The following is a 24,148-nucleotide window of genomic DNA, read 5'->3' as shown; positions in this document are numbered from 1 at the left end:
ATGTCTAAACCACCGGCAACAAAAGTGAGTACACCCCTAAGAGACTACACCCCTAAATGTCCAAATTGAGCACTGCTTGTAATTTTCCCTTCAAAATGTCATGTGATTTGTTAGTGTTACTAGGTCTCAGGTGTGCATAGGGAGCAGGTGTGTTCAATTTAGTAGTACAGCTCTCACACTCTCTCATACTGGTCACTGAAAGTTCCAACATGGCACCTCATGGCAAAGAACTCTCTGAGGATCTTAAAAGACGAATTGTTGCGCTACATGAAGATGGCCAAGGCTACAAGAAGATTGCCAACACCCTGAAACTGAGCTGCAGCACAGTGGCCAAGATCATCCAGCGTTTTAAAAGAGCAGGGTCCACTCAGAAAAGACCTCGCGTTGGTCGTCCAAAGAAGCTGAGTGCACGTGCTCAGCGTCACATCCAACTGCTGTCTTTGAAAGATAGGTGCAGGAGTGCTGTCAGCATTGCTGCAGAGATTGAAAAGGTGGGGGGTCAGCCTGTCAGTGCTCAGACCATACGCCGCACACTACATCAAATTGGTCTGCATGGCTGTCACCCCAGAAGGAAGCCTCTTCTGAAGTCTCTACACAAGAAAGCCTGCAAACAGTTTGCTGAAGACATGTCAACAAAGGACATGGATTACTGGAACCATGTCCTATGGTCTGATGAGACCAAGATTAATTTGTTTGGTTCAGATGGTCTCAAGCATGTGTGGCGGCAATCAGGTGAGGAGTACAAAGATAAGTGCGTCATGCCTACAGTCAAGCATGGTGGTGGGAATGCCATGGTCTGGGGCTGCATGAGTGCAGCAGGTGTTGGGGAGTTACATTTCATTGAGGGACACATGAACTCCAATATGTACTGTGAAATACTGAAGCAGAGCATGATCCCCTCCCTCTGGAAACTGGGTCGCAGGGCAGTGTTCCAGCATGATAATGACCCCAAACACACCTCTAAGACGACCACTGCTTTACTGAAGAGGCTGAGGGTAAAGGTGATGGACTGGCCAAGCATGTCTCCAGACCTAAACCCAAAAGAACATCTTTGGGGCATCCTCAAGCGGAAGGTGGAGGAGCGCAAAGTCTCGAATATCCGCCAGCTCCGTGATGTCGTCATGGAGGAGTGGAAAAGCATTCCAGTGGCAACCTGTGAAGCTCTGGTAAACTCCATGCCCAGGAAAGTTAAGGCAGTTCTGGGAAATAATGGTGGCCACACAAAATATTGACACTTCAGGAACTTTCACTAAGGGGTGTACTCACTTTTGTTGCCGGTGGTTTAGACATTAATGGCTGTATATTGAGTTATTTTGAGGGAAGAATAAATTTACACTGTTATATAAGCTGCACACAGACTACTTTTCATTGTGTCAAAGTGTCATTTTGTCAGTGTTGTCCCATGAAAAGATATACTTAAATATCTGCAGAAATGTGAGGGGTGTACTCACTTTTGTGATACACTGTATATATATATATATATATACAGTATATATATATATATATATATATATATATATATATATATATATATATATATATATATATATATATATATATATATATATATATATATATATATATATATATATATATATATATATATATATATATATACAGTATATATATATATATATAACATTTCCCCAAAATGGGTGGCCACTCAGAGAGTCTGTTATTTTTTTAGTTTAAGTATCTGGTTTCACAATCAGTCTGCTAAGCATGTGGGTCCTACTTCTAAATAGTCTGGTGGCTCACCCAGTAAAGGCACCTGTGTGGTATGCAAAGGTGCTGGGTTCAAATCCACACCTGGATGAACACCATTACAAGAGAAGGTCAGAATCTGTGTTTCTTTGTTATATGTGCTGGCACCTTGACCAGACAGTAGGAGTTGCTGTTGAAGCAGCAATGAGAAGAAACCCTATCCAACATTCCCTCTCCTAATACAGTGGTACCATGTGACTCAACGTCCCATAACTCAAAATCCCCCCCCCCCCCCCCCCCCAGGCTTAGGCCATGTGGTAAAACATCATTAAAGTGCGGATATGAGACGAATCTGCATTTGTATGGAATAACTATCAGATTCACTCTGAATTGTGTGTGATTTTTCTCCTGTTTCATGTTTAAACTTGTGTTATAGCTCGGGGTGCTGAGAAATTGTAAAAATCAGCTTTTCAGAGAGAGTCTAAAGAGCTTATCTTTTAAAAAAAAGATACAGTACAATAAGTCACAATAAGCTTTGTGCACAGCCACACTCTATAGGAAATAATGGCACAGCCAGTGCTAAAGCGGTTTTGTCACTTGTCACGTACTGAGCTTGCTAAGGAATACAGTATTCCAAGATCAAGCATCTCCAAGATTAAGAAGCATAAGGAAACAATAAATTAAAAAAAGTAACGAGCAGGTTTTATTGTATTTTACATGGATTTTAACTGTTTTTATTGTATTTTAGTGCTATTTTTGTTATATTTGTGTTATTTTCACTGTAATAATAATAATAATAATAATAGGTTACACTTATATAGCGCCTTTAACCAAGCTCAAGGACGCTTTACAGAGAAAGTTCTACACAGGCAAATAAAGTAGAAACAAAAGAAGCATATGTATATGTATACACACATACACATACACATACACACACATATACACATACACATATACACACACTTGTCAAAAACAACCCCATTATTTTACATCAGTCTAAAACATATGCAGTTCTATGGGACCATGGAACACATTAACAGGTTTCCCATACATCCTAATGGAAAAAAAATACCTTTAAACTCAACACCTTTTAAACTCGACACTACTCCCAGAACCAACTGACGTTGAGTTTCAAGGTACCAGTTTGCTGGGACAATGGTAGCCTAGTGGGTAGGGCTTTGGGCTATCAACTGCAAGGTTGATTGTTTGATTCCCAGCTCTGCCATGCAGCCACTGTTTCACTGCTCCAAAGGTGCTGTACAATGACTGACCCTGCGCTCTGAGCCCAGCTTCCAAACAAGCTGGGATATGCGAAGAAAGAATTATGTTGTACTGTACACCTGTATATGTATATATGACAAATAAAGGCTTTCTATACCACTGTACTGTGCAATCGGGAACAATGGATGAAAGGCAGGAATACTCTGAACAGGATGCCAGTGCATTGCAAAGCTTCATGTCTGTGTAGATGCCTGGCCAGCTGACAGCACTGCTGAGGTTCGAACCTTCAAGCGCTTTCCATGTCCACATAAATTTGGGTAAATATGTGTTCTCAGTAGCTAGTTTTCATACAGTATTGTCTAAATAACGTGAGCATGTGCGGGTCATGGTATGACTTCTGCATTTTAATAACAAGTTGTTAAAGCAATAAGCCACGAGAGGCCGTGCATTACTGTGATTTTAGCATGGGGATGACGTTTTTGGCACGACGCGAAGCGGAGCGGACTGTTAAAATCATAACAGTAGTGCACGGTCTCGAGTGGCTTATTGCTTTTATAAAACGCCAGTCAACATAAAATATAATAAATACAACAATGTTTAATTCATAAATGTATTTATTGTGTATAAACTAACAATAAGCATTCTTCCGCGACGCAAAATAGTTCGATTAACAGTGTTGCTAGGCAACATGAGGGCGAAAATAACATTAACTTTTTCTATTCAGTGGCGTATTAATATGGAATGATGTGAGGTGGTCCTAGGTGTGCATTTATCGGGGATTTTACAACGGCTTCGAACGCGGCTCAGCCAGTCAGATTTTAGGACCGGAACTATCCGTTTTATAATTATAATTCTGCACACTGAGGCTCATTTTTGTGACATAAACCTTGTTTTTGTGAGGAATGCAGGCCAAACCCTTTTCATTTTTTTTTCCTCAAATATGTATATTTGTTTGCACAGGGTCTCAGGCTATGTAAACATGTCTGTCTAGCCCTATTTATGTGGCAGTTGGATCAGAAGTGTGAAGCTGAGGTGAAGCTAAACTCAGTGTTAGTTTCACGCTGCAGCTTCCTCTCCACAGTTTCACTACAAACAGGAAACCTCAGCACTCTTCACACAGGAAGTCAAGGTGCTCTGTCGCTCGCTCAGACTGCACACATGCATGCACCTTTGGATCTGATTAACAAATCTTGTTCCTTTAGCACGCACACACACACACATACATGATCACACACATACACAAAACACTTACAAACACATCTGTTGATGCATGCTCAATAATCCAGGTACACAAATCCACAAAGTTGAATCAGTTCATCTGGACACAAGTTTGTTGTAGAGATACGTTTCGTCACTCAATCCGAATGACTTCTTCTTTGGACTTACAAACACACACACACATAAACTGACACACACACACACACACACATACAGGTGCTGGTCATAAAATTAGAATATCATGAAAAAGTTGATTTAGTTCAGTAATTCCAATCAAAAAGTGAAACTTGTATATTATATTCATTCATTACACACAGACTGATATATTTCAAATGTTTATTTATTTTAATGTTGATGATTATAACTGACAACTAATGAAAACCCCAAATTCAGTATCTCAGAAAATTAGAATATTACTTGAGCATGTACAGCACTCAATACTTAGTTGGGGCTCCTTTTGCCTGGATTACTGCAGCAATGCGGTGTGGCATGGAGTCCATCAGTCTGTGGCACTGCTCAGGTTGCTCTGATAGTGGCCTTCAGCTCTTCTGAAATGTTGGGTCTGGCGTATCGCATCTTCCTCTTCACAATACCCAATAGATTTTCTATGGGGTTAAGGTCAGGCGAGTTTGCTGGCCAATTAAGAACAGGGATACCATGGTCCTTAAACCAGGTACTGGTAGCTTTGGCACTGTGTGCAGGTGCCAAGTCCTGTTGGAAAATGAAATCTGCATCTCCATAAAGTTGGTCAGCAGCAGGAAGCATGAAGTGCTCTAAAACTTCCTGGTAGATGGTTGCGTTGACCTTGGACCTCAGAAAACACAGTGGACCAACACCAGCAGATGACATGGCCCTCCAAACCATCACTGACTGTGGAAACTTTACACTGGACCTCAAGCAACGTGGATTCTGTGCCTCTCCTCTCTTCCTCCAGACTCTGGGACCTTGATTTCCAAAGGTAATGCAAAATGTACTTTCATCAGAGAACATAACTTTGGACCACTCAGCAGTCCTTTTTGTCTTTAGCCCAGGCGAGACGCTTCTGACGCTGTCTCTTGTTCAAGAGTGGCTTGACACAAGGAATGCGACAGCTGAAACCCATGTCTTGCATACGTCTGTGCGTGGTGGTTCTTGAAGCACTGACTCCAGCTGCAGTCCATTCTTTGTGAATCTCCCCCACATTTTTGAATGGGTTTTGTTTCACAATCCTCTCCAGGGTGCAGTTATCCCTATTGCTTGTACACTTTTTTCTACCACATCTTTTCCTTCCCTTCGCCTCTCTATTAATGTGCTTGGACACAGAGCTCTGTGAACAGCCAGCCTCTTTAGCAATGACCTTTTGTGTCTTGCCCTCCTTGTGCAAGGTGTCAATGGTCGTCTTTTGGACAACTGTCAAGTCAGCAGTCTTCCCCATGATTGTGTAGCCTACAGAACTAGACTGAGAGACCATTTAAAGGTCTTTGCAGGTGTTTTGAGTTATTTAGCTGATTAGAGTGCGGCACCAGGTGTCTTCAGTATTGTACCTTGTCACAATATTCTAATTTTCTGAGATACTGAATTTGGGGTTTTCATTAGTTGTCAGTTATAATCATCAACATTAAAAGAAATAAACATTTGAAATATATCAGTCTGTGTGTAATGAATGAATATAATATACAAGTTTCACTTTTTGAATGGAATTACTGAAATAAATCAACTTTTTCATGATATTCTAATTTTATGACCAGCACCTGTGTATATATATACAGTGTATCACAAAAATTAGTACACCCCTCACATTTCTGCAGATATTTAAGTATATCTTTTCATGGGACAACACTGACAAAATGACACTTTGACACAATGAAAAGTAGTCTGTGTGCAGCTTATATAACAGTGTAAATTTATTCTTCCCTCAAAATAACTCAATATACAGCCATTAATGTCTAAACCACCGGCAACAAAAGTGAGTACACCCCTTAGTGAAAGTTCCTGAAGTGTCAATATTTTGTGTGGCCATCATTATTTCCCAGAACTGCCTTAACTCTCCTGGGCATGGAGTTTACCAGAGCTTCACAGGTTGCCACTGGAATGCTTTTCCACTCCTCCATGACGACATCACGGAGCTGGCGGATATTCGAGACTTTGTGCTCCTCCACCTTCCGCTTGAGGATGCCCCAAAGATGTTCTATTGGGTTTAGGTCTGGAGACATGCTTGGCCAGTCCATCACCTTTACCCTCAGCCTCTTCAATAAAGCAGTGGTCGTCTTAGAGGTGTGTTTGGGGTCATTATCATGCTGGAACACTGCCCTGCGACCCAGTTTCCGGAGGGAGGGGATCATGCTCTGCTTCAGTATTTCACAGTACATATTGGAGTTCATGTGTCCCTCAATGAAATGTAACTCCCCAACACCTGCTGCACTCATGCAGCCCCAGACCATGGCATTCCCACCACCATGCTTGACTGTAGGCATGACACACTTATCTTTGTACTCCTCACCTGATTGCCGCCACACATGCTTGAGACCGTCTGAACCAAACAAATGAATCTTGGTCTCATCAGACCATAGGACATGGTTCCAGTAATCCATGTCCTTTGTTGACATGTCTTCAGCAAACTGTTTGCGGGCTTTCTTGTGTAGAGACTTCAGAAGAGGCTTCCTTCTGGGGTGACAGCCATGCAGACCAATTTGATGTAGTGTGCGGCGTATGGTCTGAGCACTGACAGGCTGACCCCCCACCTTTTCAATCTCTGCAGCAATGCTGACAGCACTCCTGCGCCTATCTTTCAAAGACAGCAGTTGGATGTGACGCTGAGCACGTGCACTCAGCTTCTTTGGACGACCAACGCGAGGTCTGTTCTGAGTGGACCCTGCTCTTTTAAAACGCTGGATGATCTTGGCCACTGTGCTGCAGCTCAGTTTCAGGGTGTTGGCAATCTTCTTGTAGCCTTGGCCATCTTCATGTAGCGCAACAATTCATCTTTTAAGATCCTCAGAGAGTTCTTTGCCATGAGGTGCCATGTTGGAACTTTCAGTGACCAGTATGAGAGAGTGTGAGAGCTGTACTACTAAATTGAACACACCTGCTCCCTATTCACACCTGAGACCTAGTAACACTAACAAATCACATGATATTTTGGAGGGAAAATGACAAGCAGTGCTCAATTTGGACATTTAGGGGTGTAGTCTCTTAGGGGTGTACTCACTTTTGTTGCCGGTGGTTTAGACATTAATGGCTGTATATTGAGTTATTTTGAGGGAAGAATAAATTTACACTGTTATATAAGCTGCACACAGACTACTTTTCATTGTGTCAAAGTGTCATTTTGTCAGTGTTGTCCCATGAAAAGATATACTTAAATATCTGCAGAAATGTGAGGGGTGTACTCACTTTTGTGATACACTGTATATACAGTGGGGAAAATAAGTATTTGATCCCCTGCTGATTTTGTAAGTTTACCCCCTTACAAAAACTTGCACAGTCTATAATTTGTATGGAAGGTTTATTTTAACAAAGAGAGACAGAATATCAACAAAAAATCCAGAAAAAAAACATTAAATAAAAGTTATAAATTAATTTGTATTTAATTAAGGGAAATAAGTATTTGATCCCCTACCAACCAGCAAGAATTCTGACCCCCACAGACCGGTTATGTGCCCATGAGGCACACAAATTAGTCCTGTCCCTGTATAAAAGACACCTGTCACAGAATCAGTTTCTTCTGTTCAAATCTCTCGACCACCATGGGCAAGACCAAAGAGCTATCAAAGGACGTCAGGGACAAGATTGTAGACCTGCACAAGGCTGGAATGGGCTACAAGACCATCAGCAAGACACTTGGTGAGAAAGAGACCACTGTTGGTGCGATCATTCAAAAATGGAAGAAATACAAGATCACAGTCAATCGCCCTCGCTCTGGAGCTCCATGCAAGATCTCACCTCGTGGGGTAAGAATGATTCTGAGAAAGGTGAGGTCAGCCCAGAATTACACGGGAGGAGCTTGTCAATGATCTCAAGGGAGCTGGGAGCAGAGAAATGCTGGATATGACCCCAAGAACACCATCCCCACCGGGCATTTCTCTGCCTCCAAACACGGCGAGTGGAGTTGATGCCAAAGAGCTCAATTTTGGTCTCATCTGACCATATCACATTCTCCCAAGCTTTCTCTGAATCATTCAGGTGTTCATTGGCAAACTTCAGACGGGCCTGTACATGAGCCTTCTTGAGCAGAGGGACTTTGCAGGCACTGCAGGATATATAAAGTATATATATATGGTGGATCATATATATATATATATATATATATATATACAGTGTATCACAAAAGTGAGTACACCCCTCACATTTCTGCAGATATTTAAGTATATCTTTTCATGGGACAACACTGACAAAATGACACTTTGACACAATGAAAAGTAGTCTGTGTGCAGCTTATATAACAGTGTAAATTTATTCTTCCCTCAAAATAACTCAATATACAGCCATTAATGTCTAAACCACCGGCAACAAAAGTGAGTACACCCCATAGTGAAAGTTCCTGAAGTGTCAATATTTTGTGTGGCCACCATTATTTCCCAGAACTGCCTTAACTCTCCTGGGCATGGAGTTTACCAGAGCTTCACAGGTTGCCACTGGAATGCTTTTCCACTCCTCCATGACGACATCACGGAGCTGGCGGATATTCGAGACTTTGCGCTCCTCCACCTTCCGCTTGAGGATGCCCCAAAGATGTTCTATTTGGTTTTGGTCTGGAGACATGCTTGGCCAGTCCATCACCTTTACCCTCAGCCTCTTCAATAAAGCAGTGGTCGTCTTAGAGGTGTGTTTGGGGTCATTATCATGCTGGAACACTTCCCTGCGACCCAGTTTCCGGAGGGAGGGGATCATGCTCTGCTTCAGTATTTCACAGTACTTATTGGAGTTCATGTGTCCCTCAATGAAATAAAACTCCCCAACACCTGCTGCACTCATGCAGCCCCAGACCATGGCATTCCCACCACCATGCTTGACTGTAGGCATGACACACTTATCTTTGTACTCCTCACCTGATTGCCGCCACACATGCTTGAGACCATCTGAACCAAACAAATTAATCTTGGTCTCATCAGACCATAGGACATGGTTCCAGTAATCCATGTCCTTTGTTGACATGTCTTCAGCAAACTGTTTGTGGGCTTTCTTGTGTAGAGACTTCAGAAGAGGCTTCCTTCTGGGGTGACAGCCATGCAGACCAATTTGATGAAGTGTGCGGCGTATGGTCTGAGCACTGACAGGCTGACCCCCCACCTTTTCAATTTCTGCAGCAATGCTGACAGCACTCCTGCGCCTATCTTTCAAAGACAGCAGTTGGATGTGACGCTGAGCATGTGCACTCAGCTTCTTTGGACGACCAATGCGAGGTCTGTTCTGAGTGGACCCTGCTCTTTTAAAACGCTGGATGATCTTGGCCACTGTGCTGCAGCTCAGTTTCAGGGTGTTGGCAATCTTCTTGTAGCCTTGGCCATCTTCATGTAGCGCAACAATTCGTCTTTTAAGATCCTCAGAGAGTTCTTTGCCATGAGGTGCCATGTTGGAACTTTCAGTGACCAGTATGAGAGCGTGTGAGAGCTGTACTACTAAATTGAACACACCTGCTCCCTATGCACACCTGAGACCTAGTAACACTAACGAGTCACATGACATTTTGGAGGGAAAATGACAAGCAGTGCTCAATTTGGACATTTAGGGGTGTAGTCTCTTAGGGGTGTACTCACTTTTGTTGCCGGTGGTTTAGACATTAATGGCTGTATATTGAGTTATTTTGAGGGAAGAATAAATTTACACTGTTATATAAGCTGCACACAGACTACTTTTCATTGTGTCAAAGTGTCATTTTGTCAGTGTTGTCCCATGAAAAGATATACTTAAATATCTGCAGAAATGTGAGGGGTGTACTCACTTTTGTGATACACTGTATATATATATATATCTTAAAAGACGAATTGTTGCGCTACATGAAGATGGCCAAGGCTACAAGAAGATTGCCAAAACCCTGAAACTGAGCTGCAGCACAGTGGCCAAGATCATCCAGCGTTTTAAAAGAGCAGGGTCCACTCAGAACAGACCTCGCGTTGGTCGTCCAAAGAAGCTGAGTGCACGTGCTCAGCGTCACATCCAACTGCTGTCTTTGAAAGATAGGCGCAGGAGTGCTGTCAGCATTGCTGCAGAGATTGAAAAGGTGGGGGGTCAGCCTGTCAGTGCTCAGACCATACGCCGCACACTACATCAAATTGGTCTGCATGGCTGTCACCCCAGAAGGAAGCCTCTTCTGAAGTCTCTACACAAGAAAGCCCGCAAACAGTTTGCTGAAGACATGTCAACAAAGGACATGGATTACTGGAACCATGTCCTATGGTCTGATGAGACCAAGATTAATTTGTTTGGTTCAGACGGTCTCAAGCATGTGTGGCGGCAATCAGGTGAGGAGTACAAAGATAAGTGTGTCATGCCTACAGTCAAGCATGGTGGTGGGAATGCCATGGTCTGGGGCTGCATGAGTGCAGCAGGTGTTGGGGAGTTACATTTCATTGAGGGACACATGAACTCCAATATGTACTGTGAAATACTGAAGCAGAGCATGCTCCCCTCCCTCCGGAAACTGGGTCGCAGGGCAGTGTTCCAGCATGATAATGACCCCAAACACACCTCTAAGACGACCACTGCTTTATTGAAGAGGCTGAGGGTAAAGGTGATGGACTGGCCAAGCATGTCTCCAGACCTAAACCCAATAGAACATCTTTGGGGCATCCTCAAGCGGAAGGTGGAGGAGCGCAAAGTCTCGAATATCCGCCAGCTCCGTGATGTCGTCATGGAGGAGTGGAAAAGCATTCCAGTGGCAACCTGTGAAGCTCTGGTAAACTCCATGCCCAGGAGAGTTAAGGCAGTTCTGGGAAATAATGGTGGCCACACAAAATATTGACACTTCAGGAACTTTCACTATGGGGTGTACTCACTTTTGTTGCCGGTGGTTTAGACATTAATGGCTGTATATTGAGTTATTTTGAGGGAAGAATAAATTTACACTGTTATATAAGCTGCACACAGACTACTTTTCATTGTGTCAAAGTGTCATTTTGTCAGTGTTGTCCCATGAAAAGATATACTTAAATATCTGCAGAAATGTGAGGGGTGTACTCACTTTTGTGATACACTGTATATATACATACACAAACACAAAGACACACATATACATGCCTACACGTTTATACAATAGTCTTAATAATTTACATCTTTTCACCTGCACAAGGCGAGTTCATATGTGGATCAGCTTTGTGTACTATTGAGGGTCTTGCTCAAGGATCCAACAGTGGCAACCTGGCAGCAACCTTATGCTTACTAGTCCAGTACTTTAACCGCTAGGCTGCCATTTTTTACAAGACTGATATGGATGTTGGGTAACTCCTTGGGTAGCTTTGTTTGAATGTAATGATTCACAAAATGCACACATAAGCACATTATCACAGAAGGCTGCTTACCGATTGCTTCAATGACTAGCGTGTATGAGGCCTGTGTCTCCCGGTCCAGAGCCACAACTGTGCGCACCACACCATTCCTAAAACCAACACTGAACTTCCCGTCCTGATTTCCACCTGCAGACACACACACACACACACACACACAGTGTGGGGTGTCAAAACATTTTTTACATTTTATTTATATATATACCGATCAACCATAACATTAAAACCACCTCCTTGTTTCTACACTCACTGTCTATTTTATCAGCTCCACTTACCATATAGAAGCACTTTGTAGTTCTACAATTACTGACTGTAGTCTATTTGTTTCTCTGCATGCTTTGTTACCCCCCTATTCATGCCGTTCATCAATGGCCAGGACCACTACAGAGCAGGTATTATTTGGGTGGTGGATCATTTTCAGCACTGCAGTGACACTGACATGATGGTGGTGTGTTAGTGTGTGTTGTGCTGGTATGAGTGGATCAGACACAGCAGCACTGATTAAGTTTTTCAACACCTCACTGTCACTGCTGGACTAAGAATAGTCCACTAATCAAAAATATCCAGCCAACAGCGCCCCATGGGCAGCGTCCTGTGACCACTGATGAAGGTCTAGAAGATGATCAACTCAAACAGCAGCAATAGATGAGTGATCGTCTCTGACTTTACATCCACAAGGTGGACCAACTAGGTAGGAGTGTCTAATAGAGTGGACAGTGAGTGGACACGGTATTTAAAAACTCCAGCAGCGCTGCTGTCTGATCCACTCATGCCAGCACAACACACACTAACACACCACCACCATGTCAGTGTCACTGCAGTGCTGAGAATGATCCACCACCTAAATAATACCTGCTGTGTGGTGGTCCTGTGGGGGTCCTGACCATTAAAGAACAGGGTGAAAGCAGGTTAAAAAAAAAAGCATGCAGAGAAATAGATGGACTAAAGTCAGTGATTGTAGAACTACAAAGTGCTTCTATATGGTAAGTGGAGCTGTTAAAATGAACAGTAAGTGTAGAAACAAGGAGGTGGTTTTATGGCCAGAATAATTTAACATAATATTTTGCTCATTATTATGAAGGTTGGGATGCATCACATTTCATCTATCCCAAAAGCACTGATGAGCTTTGCCTTCTAACCTGTAATAAAATAGCTGAGCTCAGCGTTGAGTCCAGCATCGTTATCAGAGCAGTTCAGTCGTACAACTACAAAATCACGTGGAATGCTCTCCAACACAGTCACGTTGTGGATGCGCGGGAAAAATGTTGGGGTCTCGTCGTTCACATCCAGCACTGCAGAAACAAATCATACAATATATTATAATTATATTTCTCGGATTAACAAAAGATTCATTAGTGACGTCCGTCATACCCATTACGGTCAGGGTGCTGGTGGAGGTACGTGGGAACTGCCCAGCATCGAATGCCACCAGTCGCAGTTGGTACTGACCGATCTGTTCACGGTCCAGTACCCCTGTGGAATACAGAACCCCTGTGGTGGTGTTGAGGCGGAAGTCCATACGTGGTATTCCTATCTGCAGTGATAACATGACCGCTCCATTTTCTGCCTCGTCTGGGTCCTGCACTTGCACCTGAGGAGACATGGGAACGTTTTAGCTCAGGAACGTCACCTTAAGCCTATTAGCAGTACAGTAAAAGAAGTCCTGGAACGTTAGTCCACAATTTTAAATACGTTAAAGATCATGACCCAACAACTTGAACCCAGGAACTTAGGACAAAGGTAAAAAAGCCCAGGAACTTTCAGCTGCTAGCTACTACTACTTTCTGTGTAGAATTTGCATGTTCTCTCTATGTTCGGGTGCTTCGGTTTTCTCCCACAAGTCCAAAGACATCCAGTCTGACCGACTGGAGATGCTTAAATTGTCCTGTGTGGCCCCCAGGTGGCAGAGCGGGATATTCCGCCAGCACACCAGTGCTGAGATTCTAAACTCCCGAGTTCGAACCTCAGCTCTGCTACCGGTCGGCTGGGCACCCTTTAGCAGGCATAATAAGGACAGTTGTAGCCTAGTGGTTTAGGTGCTGGACTAGTAATCAAAAAGTCGTTGGTTCAAGCCCCACCATTGCCAGGTTGCCACTGTTGGGCCCTTGAGCAAGGCCCTTAACCCTCAATTGCTTAGACAATACACTGTCATAGTACTGTAAGTCGCTTTGGATAAAAGTGTCTGCTAAATGCTGAAAATGTAATGTAAATGATTGCCAATGCCTTTTACCGGGAGGGTAAAAGACCGGACTAATGTGGGTGGGGTCTTGGGTAATAGCCCGAGGCTCCTGTAAAGGAAAATGTGGAGCGTGGAGATCAGTGCGTGGCTCTTCGCACGCGAATACTGGCCTCATGCGCAAATTCACCAAACGTGTGAGCGAATAAGAAGTGGTAAGTGTACTGCGCACACGTCGGAGGGAGCGTGAGGCAGGTGAATATACCCTCCTCGGACACGCCCGGAGTCTCCAGCAACGGAAGACGAATTGACTTCGCAGGAGAAAAAGGGTAAAATGTGGTAACCTGTCCAGGGTGTTTCCCCTCTTTTGCCCAATGAGCATGACCCACCGCGTGCGTCCCTAGCCAGGATAAAGCGGTGGTAAACGTAATGAATGAGTAGAATAAGTGAATCTATACACTAAAGCTCAGGGAGTCCAAAAAAAGGGTACCCAGACTAACCCTAAAGACAGACGAACCGACTGGAAATCCCTCAGGCACCTCAGCGATGAACGGTAGGTTGAGGAACGCGGGGTCATTGTCGTTCAGGTCTAGCAGGTTGACGTAGACAGTGGTGCTGGCTGAGGAGCGCAGTGGCGGCCTTCCACCTCCAGAGGGCAGTAAAGCATCAATTACAAACCCAAACATATACAGACTATTCAAACCCTAAACATGACTTCAGTTTAGACTTTCACTCCACTGCAGTGGAATAAATTGTTGACAACAGAGAGCTATCGATCACATGAATTATTCTAGATGATGTACACACAAAATTCTAAAATTAATTCTAAGAGCTGTTTTGATGTCATTACATACTAAATATACACCGATCAGCCATAACATTAAAACCGCCTCCTTGTTTCTACACTCACTGTCCATTTTATCAGCTCCACTTACCATATAGAAGCACTTTGTAGTTCATCTGTTTCTCTACATACTGTTTTAGCCTGCTTTCACCCTGTTCTTCAATGGTCAGGTCTGGTATGAGTGGATCAGACACAGTAGCGCTGCTGGAGTTTTTAAATACCGTGTCCACTCACTGTCCACTCTATTAGACACTCCTACCTAGTTGGTCCACTTTGTAGATGTAAAGTCAGAGACGATCGCTCATCTATTGCTGCTGTTTGAATTGGTCATCTTGTAGACCTTCGTCAGTGGTCACAGGACGCTGCCCACGGGGCGCTGTTGGCTGGATATTTTGGGTTGGTGGACTATTCTCAATCCAGCAGTGACAGTGAGGTGTTTAAAAACTCAATCAGCATTGATGTGTCTTATCCACTCATACCAGCACAACACACACTAACACACCACCACCATGCACTGCAGTGGTCTGAATGATCCTGGGAGAGTCCTGATCACTGAAGAACAGCATGAAAGGGGGCTAACAAAGCATGCAGAGAAACAGATGGACTACAGTCAGTAATTGTAGAACTACAAAGTGCTTCTATATGGTAAGTGGAGCTGATAAAATGGACAGTGAGTGTAGAAACAAGGAAGTGGTTTTAATGTTATGATCAGTGTGTGTGTATATATATATATTGTAAGCTAGATAAGAGCTACTTTTAACTCCCATTGTCGTTGTACTAACGGTCAGTAGCTGAGATGACAATGGTCCTCATAAACTGGGCAGCTCGTGGGTCCAGGCTCTCTCTGTCCAGCACAGCACCACTGGTACGAATCTTCCCAGTTCTGTTGTTGATAATGTAGTAAGGATTGGCTGGACTGATACTGTACACAACTGTTCCATTCTCTCCATTATCAGGGTCCTGGGCTAGCACCTAGAGGAACAAAAAAAAATTATAAATGGCAAACATGGCATCTTAAATAAAAAGCACAAGCGGGCACAGCATACATGGCATTTGAACTTTGTTGCAGAACTTTGCTGCACCCTAAGGTGCAAAGAGTGGAACAAAAGTCAGATTTTAATTAAGGTTTATCTAAGGTGAGCTTTCACATCCAATTAAAATCACACCGATACTAAATCAACAGAGCCAAAACACACAAAAACAAAAATAAGCCTAACACCAGGCAGTTGGTGCTGTAATGTTCGCATTTGACGATGGGTTAAATTGTAAATTGGATTCGGAAAGAAAGAAGAACAGTCTGATCTACGCACCCAGGCAGCTAAGTATAAAAGATGGATCATTTGATGGAAGAACCCATTGTGGAGGAGTGGAGAAAGACATGAAGGCTTCCTAAACTATTACATCTGAGGTGTTGGATGTAGCTTAATCAAATATATAAATAACTCGAAGATACTGCAATGTTATCACTACATCAACATTTATTCATAAAGTTCTTCTTATACAAATTCAACACAGGGTGGCTTGCGGCTTGAGGCCTCGGATGTGATAGTTTAGGATACCTTCATGTCTTTCTCCACCCCTTAACCATGGGTTCCATTATTAATTATTATTATTATTATTATTATGTTTATACATTTTCTCCCCTTTTTCTCCCTTTTAGCGCATCTAATTGCCCTATTGTGTCATGCTTCCTCTCCACCAATGACGATCCCCGCTCTGATTGAGGAGAACAAAGCTAACCCACACCCCCTCCGACAAGTGGGCAGCATGCCGTATGCATCTTATCACTTACACTTTGACGAGTGCAGTGCAGCTCAGCACTGTGTACGGAGAGACACACCCTGAGAGCACTCTTTTCTCATCTCTGTGCAGGCGCCATCAATCAGCCAGTAGAGGTCGTAATTGCATTAGTTATGAGAGAGACCCTATCCGGCTTAATCCCACCCATATCTGAACAACAAACCAATCGTTGTTCATGTGGCCGCTCAGCCTAGCCGGCAGACAGAGCTGAGATTCGATACGATGTATTTGAGATCCCAGCTCTGGTTCCAGCGTGTGTTTTTACCACTGCTCCACCTGAGCGGCCTAAATTGACTGTAGATTTTGATACATTATATTGTTTAAAGCTGATAAACGAGCCGGTTAATTTTGTCAGGATCACAGTGGGTCCGGCGTCAGCCAAAAACGCTGGGCGCAAGCTGAGAATACATTCTGGAGCCTATCCCAAGGAGCACAAGGCACACAGTAACACCCTGGACGGGGCGCCAGTCCATCACAGGGCAGACACACATACACACACCCATTCACCTATAGGGCAATTTAGTGTCTCCAATTAACCTGAGTGCATGGTTTTGGACTGTGGGAGGAAACCCACGCAGACACGTGGAGAACATACAAACTCCACACAATAAGGACCCGGACCACCCCGCCTAGGGATCAAACCGAGGACCTTCTTGCTGTAAGGCGACAGTGCTACCCACCGAGCCACCCCCCATTCCAAATCTGTAAATACAAATACAAAGTTAACCTTTCCACATGATTTTGGTATGTGTGCCCATTTACTCTAAATAGCAGTTCTGAGGTCAGGTACTAATGCTGGACCAAAAATGGACCGAGATGTTCAGTAGGCTTGAGGTTAGAGCTTTGTACAGACCACTGGAAAAATACATATCAGACTAGACTGATTGATTTTATACACCTGTTAGCAATAGGTATGGTCTACAACACATGACCTCTTTCATTAGTGGAAGTGTCCATGTACAGTGTATCACAAAAGTGAGTACACCCCTCACATTTCTGCAGATATTTAAGTATATCTTTTCATGGGACAACACTGACAAAATGACACTTTGACACAATGAAAAGTAGTCTGTGTGCAGCTTATATAACAGTGTAAATTTATTCTTCCCTCAAAATAACTCAATATACAGCCATTAATGTCTAAACCACCGGCAACAAAAGTGAGTACACCCCTAAGAGACTACACCCCTAAATGTCCAAATTGAGCACTGCTTGTCATTTTCCCTCCAAAATGTCATGTGACTCGTTAGTGTTACTAGGTCTCAGGTGTGCATAGGGAGCAGGTGTGTTCAATTTAGTAGTACAGCTCTCACACTCTCTCATACTGGTCACTGAAAGTTCCAACATGGCACCTCATGGCAAAGAACTCTCTGAGGATCCTAAAAGACGAATTGTTGCGCTACATGAAGATGGCCAAGGCTACAAGAAGATTGCCAACACCCTGAAACTGGGCTGCAGCACAGTGGCCAAGATCATCCAGCGTTTTAAAAGAGCAGGGTCCACTCAGAACAGACCTCGCGTTGGTCGTCCAAAGAAGCTGAGTGCACGTGCTCAGCGTCACATCCAACTGCTGTCTTTGAAAGATAGGCGCAGGAGTGCTGTCAGCATTGCTGCAGAGATTGAAAAGGTGGGGGGTCAGCCTGTCAGTGCTCAGACCATACGCCGCACACTACATTAAATTGGTCTGCATGGCTGTCACCTCAGAAGGAAGCCTCTTCTGAAGTCTCTACACAAGAAAGCCTGCAAACAGTTTGCTGAAGACATGTCAACAAAGGACATGGATTACTGGAACCATGTCCTATGGTCTGATGAGACCAAGATTAATTTGTTTGGTTCAGATGGTCTCAAGCATGTGTGGCGGCAATCAGGTGAGGTGTACAAAGATAAGTGTGTCATGCCTACAGTCAAGCATGGTGGTGGGAATGCCATGGTCTGGGGCTGCATGAGTGCAGCAGGTGTTGGGGAGTTACATTTCATTGAGGGACACATGAACTCCAATATGTACTGTGAAATACTGAAGCAGAGCATGATCCCCTCCCTCCGGAAACTGGGTCGCAGGGCAGTGTTCCAGCATGATAATGACCCCAAACACACCTCTAAGACGACCACTGCTTTATTGAAGAGGCTGAGGGTAAAGGTGATGGACTGGCCAAGCATGTCTCCAGACCTAAACCCAATAGAACATCTTTGGGGCATCCTCAAGCGGAAGGTGGAGGAGCGCAAAGTCTCGAATATCCGCCAGCTCCGTGATGTCGTCATGGAGGAGTGGAAAAGCATTCCAGTGGCAACCTGTGAAGCTCTGGTAAACTCCATGCCCAGGAGAGTTAAGGCATTTCTGGGAAATAATGATGGCCACACAAAATATTGACACTTCAGGAACTTTCACTAAGGGGTGTACTCACTTTTGTTGCCGGTGGTTTAGACATTAATGGCTGTATATTGAGTTATTTTGAGGGAAGAATAAATTTACACTGTTATATAAGCTGCACACAGACTACTTTTCATTGTGTCAAAGTGTCATTTTGTCAGTGTTGTCCCATGAAAAGATATACTTAAATATCTGCAGAAATGTGAGGGGTGTACTCACTTTTGTGATACACTGTATTTCTGCCCACATAGTGTATGTATATAATCTATTCTGCTTGTTTTGGAGAGGTGGGAGTGCCTAGATGCTAGGACCAAACCCACATTCTTAGGTCCTGTTTTGCAATGCATCACCCATACTGCAGGTTAGGAAGCCTATAATAAAATATTCATGGTCAGCTAAAGAGGAACAGTCACATTTTGCTCATTTTCTAGAAGCAGAAACAGCTGTGTGATGCCAGATCTTGAAAACATACAGTGGGGTCAAAAAGTATTTAGTCAGCCACTGATTGTGCAGGTTCTCCTACTTAGAAAGATGAGAGAGGTCTGTAATTTTCATCATAGGTACACTTCAACTATGAGAGACAAAATGAGAAAAAAAAATCCAGGAAATCACATTGTAGGATTTTTAAAGAATTTATTTGTAAATTATGGTGGAAAATAAGTATTTGGTCAATAACAAACAAGCAAGATTTCTGGCTCTCACAGACCTGTAACTTCTTCTTTAAGAAGCTCTTCTGTCCTCCACTCGTTACCTGTATTAATGGCACCTGTTTGACCTCGTTATCTGTATAAAAGACACCTGTCCACAGCCTCAAACGGTCAGACTCCAAACTCAACCATGGCCAAGACCAAAGAGCTGTCGAAGGACAGCAGGAAGAAAATTGTAGACCTGCACCAGGCTGGGAAAAGTGAATCTACAATAGGCAAGCAGGTTGGTGTGAATAAATCAACTGTGGGAACAATTGTAAGAAAATGGAAGACATACAAGACCATTGATAATCTCCCTTGGGGTCAAGATCTCATCCCGTGGGGTCAAAATGATCATGAGAACGGTGAACAAAAATCCCAGAACTACACGGAGGGACCTGATGAATGACCTGCAGAGAGCTGGGACCAAAGTAACAAAGGCTACCATCAGTATACACACTACGCCGAGAGGGACTCAAATCCTGCAGTGCCAGGCGTGTCCCCCTGCTTAAGCCAGTACATGTCCAGGCCCATCTGAAGTTTGCCAGAGAGCATATGGATGATCCAGAAGAGGATTGGAAGAATATCATGTGGTCAGATGAAACCAAAATGGAACTTTTTGGTAAAAACTCAACTCGTCGTGTTTGGAGGAAGAAGAATGCTGAGTAAACACCATACCTACTGTGAAGCATGGGGGTGGAAACATCATGCTTTGGGGCTGTTTTTCTGCAAAGGGGACAGGACGACTGATCCGTGTTAAGGGAAGAATGAACGGGGCCATGTATCGTGAGATTTTAAGCCAAAACCTCCTTCCATCAGTGAGAGCATTAAAGATGGAACGTGGCTGGGTCTTCCAGCATGACAATGATCCCAAACACACCGCTCGGGCAACGAAGGAGTGGCTCCGTAAAAAGCATTTCAAGGTCCTGGAGTGGCCTAGCCAGTCTCCAGACCTCAACCCCATAGAAAATTTGTGGAGTCCGTGTTGCCCAGCGACAGCCCCAAAACATCACTGCTCTAGAGGAGATCTGCATGGAGGAATGGGCCAAAATACCAGCTACAGTGTGTGCAAACCTGGTGAAGACTTACAGGAAACGTTTGACCTCTGTCATTGCCAACAAAGGTTATGTTACAAAGTATTGAGTTGAACTTTTGTTATTGACCAAATACTTATTTTCCACCATAATTTACAAATAAATTCTTTAAAAATCCTACAATGTGATTTCCTGGATTTTCTTTTTCTCATTTTGTCTCTCATAGTTGAAGTGTACCTATGATGAAAATTACAGACCTCTCTCATCTTTCTAAGTAGGAGAACCTGCACAATCAGTGGCTGACTAAATACTTTTTGGCCCCACTGTAAACTGAACTGATGACAACATTGTAACTTGCTCAGGTAGCAGCACTCAATCCCGAGAATCAATGTGGTAAAATAAGCTAGAAGGTGCATGATTCATTGGTGAAATGCCAACAAAACACAGTTGAGCTTCTGGTACTTCCTACACACGCAACAGCATCACTGGCCCAAATCTTGTCATAATTTTCTAATGGGGGTTTTTTAAGGTCTGTCATTTTATTTAAAAAAACATCTTAATGGTTAACCAGTCATTAGAAAGTACCCACCGAGATGACATCAGTGTTGATTGGACTCATTTCCACAACGTTAGCAAGGTATGGCTCATCCTGCCAAACAGGGGCGTTGTCATTAATGTCCAGGATGGTGATGTTCACCTAAGTGAAGAGATTCAAATCCCATTAATGTAACCATACACAATATACTGGTATCATTTTAAAAATATTCTATTATGCCGCTCAGGTGGCGCAGCGGTAAAAAGACACGCTGCAACCAGGGCTGGATTCTGAGTACGTAGTATCGAATCCAGCTCTGCTTCACCGGTTTGAAACTGAGTGGCTGTATGGGCAACGATTGGTTGCTCAGTTGGGGGGTGGGACAAAGAACCGGATGTGGGTCTCTCTCTGTCAGAATGCGATTATGACCTCTGCCAGCTGATTCGAGGCGCCTGCACAAGAGATGAGGAAGAGTGCCCTTAGGGTGTGTCTCTCCGCATGCAACGCTAGGTGGTGCCAAACTCATCAATGTGTGGGTGGCAAAAATGCATCTGGCTGCATTTCTAATCATATTTTACTTCTTTTACTACATTAAAATATAAAGAGGCAGTTAAGCATTATGAGTTAAGAGTTTAAAATGCTAACAAAGCACCATTAATTGCAATACACAAACAATAAAGGCATGTAAGTCAATTAGATAGTGTTACAGCAGCAACTATATCATATTATTACTATATCACACTGGATATTATTGTGTTTTTACATGTCTTTATGTGTCTTATTGTTTACCGTGGCGATGCCGGTCTTCTGCAGAGGTCCCACCCCTCCATCCACAGCCCTCACAATCAGAATGTACTCAGACTTCACCTCACGATCCAGTAAAGCTGTGGTGGTGATCTCGCCTGTACAACACACACACACACACACACACACACACACACACACACACACACACACACACACAGCTTGTGTTACCTTTCCATCCATCAAAAATGCAGTGGGAAACATCCATACAAAACTTCAAAACACACCCTGCATACCAATAGTGCTTCCAAGCATATATCAGCTTGACCACATACAGAGGGACTCTTGGGACGCATGTTCAACACTTTCTCTGTGACTGAAATATTTTATAGACATTGGATGTGATAGACAGACAGACAGACAGACAGACAGACATACAGACAGACAGATAGACAGACAGACAGAGACAGGATGGATGGATGGCTATAGATATAGGATGGATGGATGGATGGATGAGAGAGAAAGAGAAAGATTGGGGCTTATGTTAACCTGGTTGTGGTGACGCTCTTTAGGCATGGCCTCCTGTTAAAGACATATATTGACTTCTCTGTGCTCATATAAAATGCCTTATTCGACCTTACAAACAACATAGATAGATAGATAGATAGATAGATAGATAGATAGATAGATAGATAGATAGATAGATAGATAGATAGATAGATAGATAGATAGATAGATAGATAGATAGATAGATAGATAGATAGATAGATTGGCACCTTCTACTGAAAGGTTGACTAAACTTTATTGCTGATCAAATAAACAAAGAAAAAGTTTATAAGATTTGTAGCAGTCTCTAAGACCAGAGCTAGAGCTTGCTTGACTGCGGACAGTGCACCTGTGTTTTAGCAGCTTATAACCTATGGCAAATCTGTTTTTGGTGGTTCTTGGATTAGATCTAAATTCAGAATCATTTAAAATGATTTCCTTTCAGCATAAGCTGGGGGTTACTTCCAAACTTTGGCAAAAAGACTACCCGACTGTAGACCTTTGTATAGTATTATCCCTGTGAAACCCTGTGTTGCATAAAATTCAATCACAATAAATAGAAATCCCTGAAATTTCCAGACTGTAATGACATTTATTTTGCCCTCAATGCTAAACTGTTGAAGCAATTTCCAAGATTCATTTTCTGTACAATGTCATCGTAGCATGCTAACTGGATGAAAAATTAAAATGATCATTTGTAAACTGTCATGTATAGATGATGAAGGACAAACCGGTCAATTCAAACATATCAAATCAAATTCTTTCTGTGAAGCCTATTTTTAAATTAGGAAATATATGATGGAGGAAAACTGCATTGAGTTCCAACAGCTTGTGAAGAAGTTATTTTTTGTTGATAAGGTCCTTAAACATCAAAAAATCTAATCTTATAAAGAGTCGTAGCTGATAAGATGATGGATTATTGGATTGGCCTTTAAAATTGAATTAAATCTTCCTGATGTAAACAGAGAAAAGTCAACAAGAACATTTAAAAACTGTGTTAGCATTTAATACTGGAAAATAGTTTTCATTAAAATGTGGATACTACACTGAACATCAGTTCCACCCCAAAATGTACCTGGCAATGTCTGTTTCATAACACTGGGCATGTAATGACTGGGGATCTATTAATTGTTGGGCTGATAGAAGTTCCTTATAGTTAATGTGTTGAATACAGGAGATATGATCAGCATAAAGACCCAAGGGACTTTGATAAGAACCAAATCGTTATGACCAGATGACTGGATTGAAGGATCTCCAAGACTTGTTGATGCCAGACGACATAAAGGCTGTGGCTGGATGGATAAACAAATGGATGGATATAGATATAGGATGGGATATATAGATATAGGATGGATGGATGGATGGATAGATAGATAGGTTCCACCCCAAAATGTACCTGGCAATGTCTGTTTCATAACACTGGGCATGTAATGACTGGGGATCTATTAAATGTTGGGCTGATAGAAGTTCCTTATAGTTAATGTGTTGAATGCAGCAGATATGATCAGCATAAAGACCCAAGGGACTTTGATAAGAACCAAATCGTTATGACCAGATGACTGGACCTTCAAGACTTGTTGATGCCAGACGACATAAAGGCTGTGGCGTCTGGTACAGCCCAATGGATGTCCCACTGTGGCTCAATGCATCAAAGCCTTTTGTATAGGGCTGCACATTCAAATTGTTCATGCTAACCCTCGTGCGACATCAAGAGGAGCTGCAATGGCCATGCAAACATTGGAACTGTAGACATCAGAGCAATGGAAGATGGTTGATCCGTCTGACTAGTCC

The 24,148-nt window shown here is 43.0% G+C and overlaps 1 protein-coding gene across 1 annotated transcript in view; it reads right to left on the bottom strand.

Moving 5' to 3' along the window:
• The window catches only part of cdh23 (cadherin-related 23), a 399,105-nt gene that overhangs the window by 139,316 nt on the left and 235,641 nt on the right, over nucleotides 1-24,148 (bottom strand). Inside the window, exons 19-25 of the mRNA XM_062994943.1 lie at nucleotides 21,857-21,969; nucleotides 21,122-21,229; nucleotides 15,427-15,616; nucleotides 14,301-14,446; nucleotides 12,996-13,215; nucleotides 12,764-12,916; nucleotides 11,640-11,753 (exon numbers count right to left, since the gene is read on the bottom strand). Of these exons, the coding sequence (XP_062851013.1) occupies nucleotides 11,640-11,753; nucleotides 12,764-12,916; nucleotides 12,996-13,215; nucleotides 14,301-14,446; nucleotides 15,427-15,616; nucleotides 21,122-21,229; nucleotides 21,857-21,969 (1,044 nt within the window). The remainder of the gene's footprint in view (nucleotides 1-11,639; nucleotides 11,754-12,763; nucleotides 12,917-12,995; nucleotides 13,216-14,300; nucleotides 14,447-15,426; nucleotides 15,617-21,121; nucleotides 21,230-21,856; nucleotides 21,970-24,148) is intronic.

This window comes from Trichomycterus rosablanca, chromosome 5, assembly GCF_030014385.1.
Source record: "Trichomycterus rosablanca isolate fTriRos1 chromosome 5, fTriRos1.hap1, whole genome shotgun sequence".
NCBI classification, from domain to species: domain Eukaryota; kingdom Metazoa; phylum Chordata; class Actinopteri; order Siluriformes; family Trichomycteridae; genus Trichomycterus; species Trichomycterus rosablanca.
Note: the sequence above shows the minus strand (reverse complement) of the source record. Positions and strands in the feature narration are given on the sequence as shown.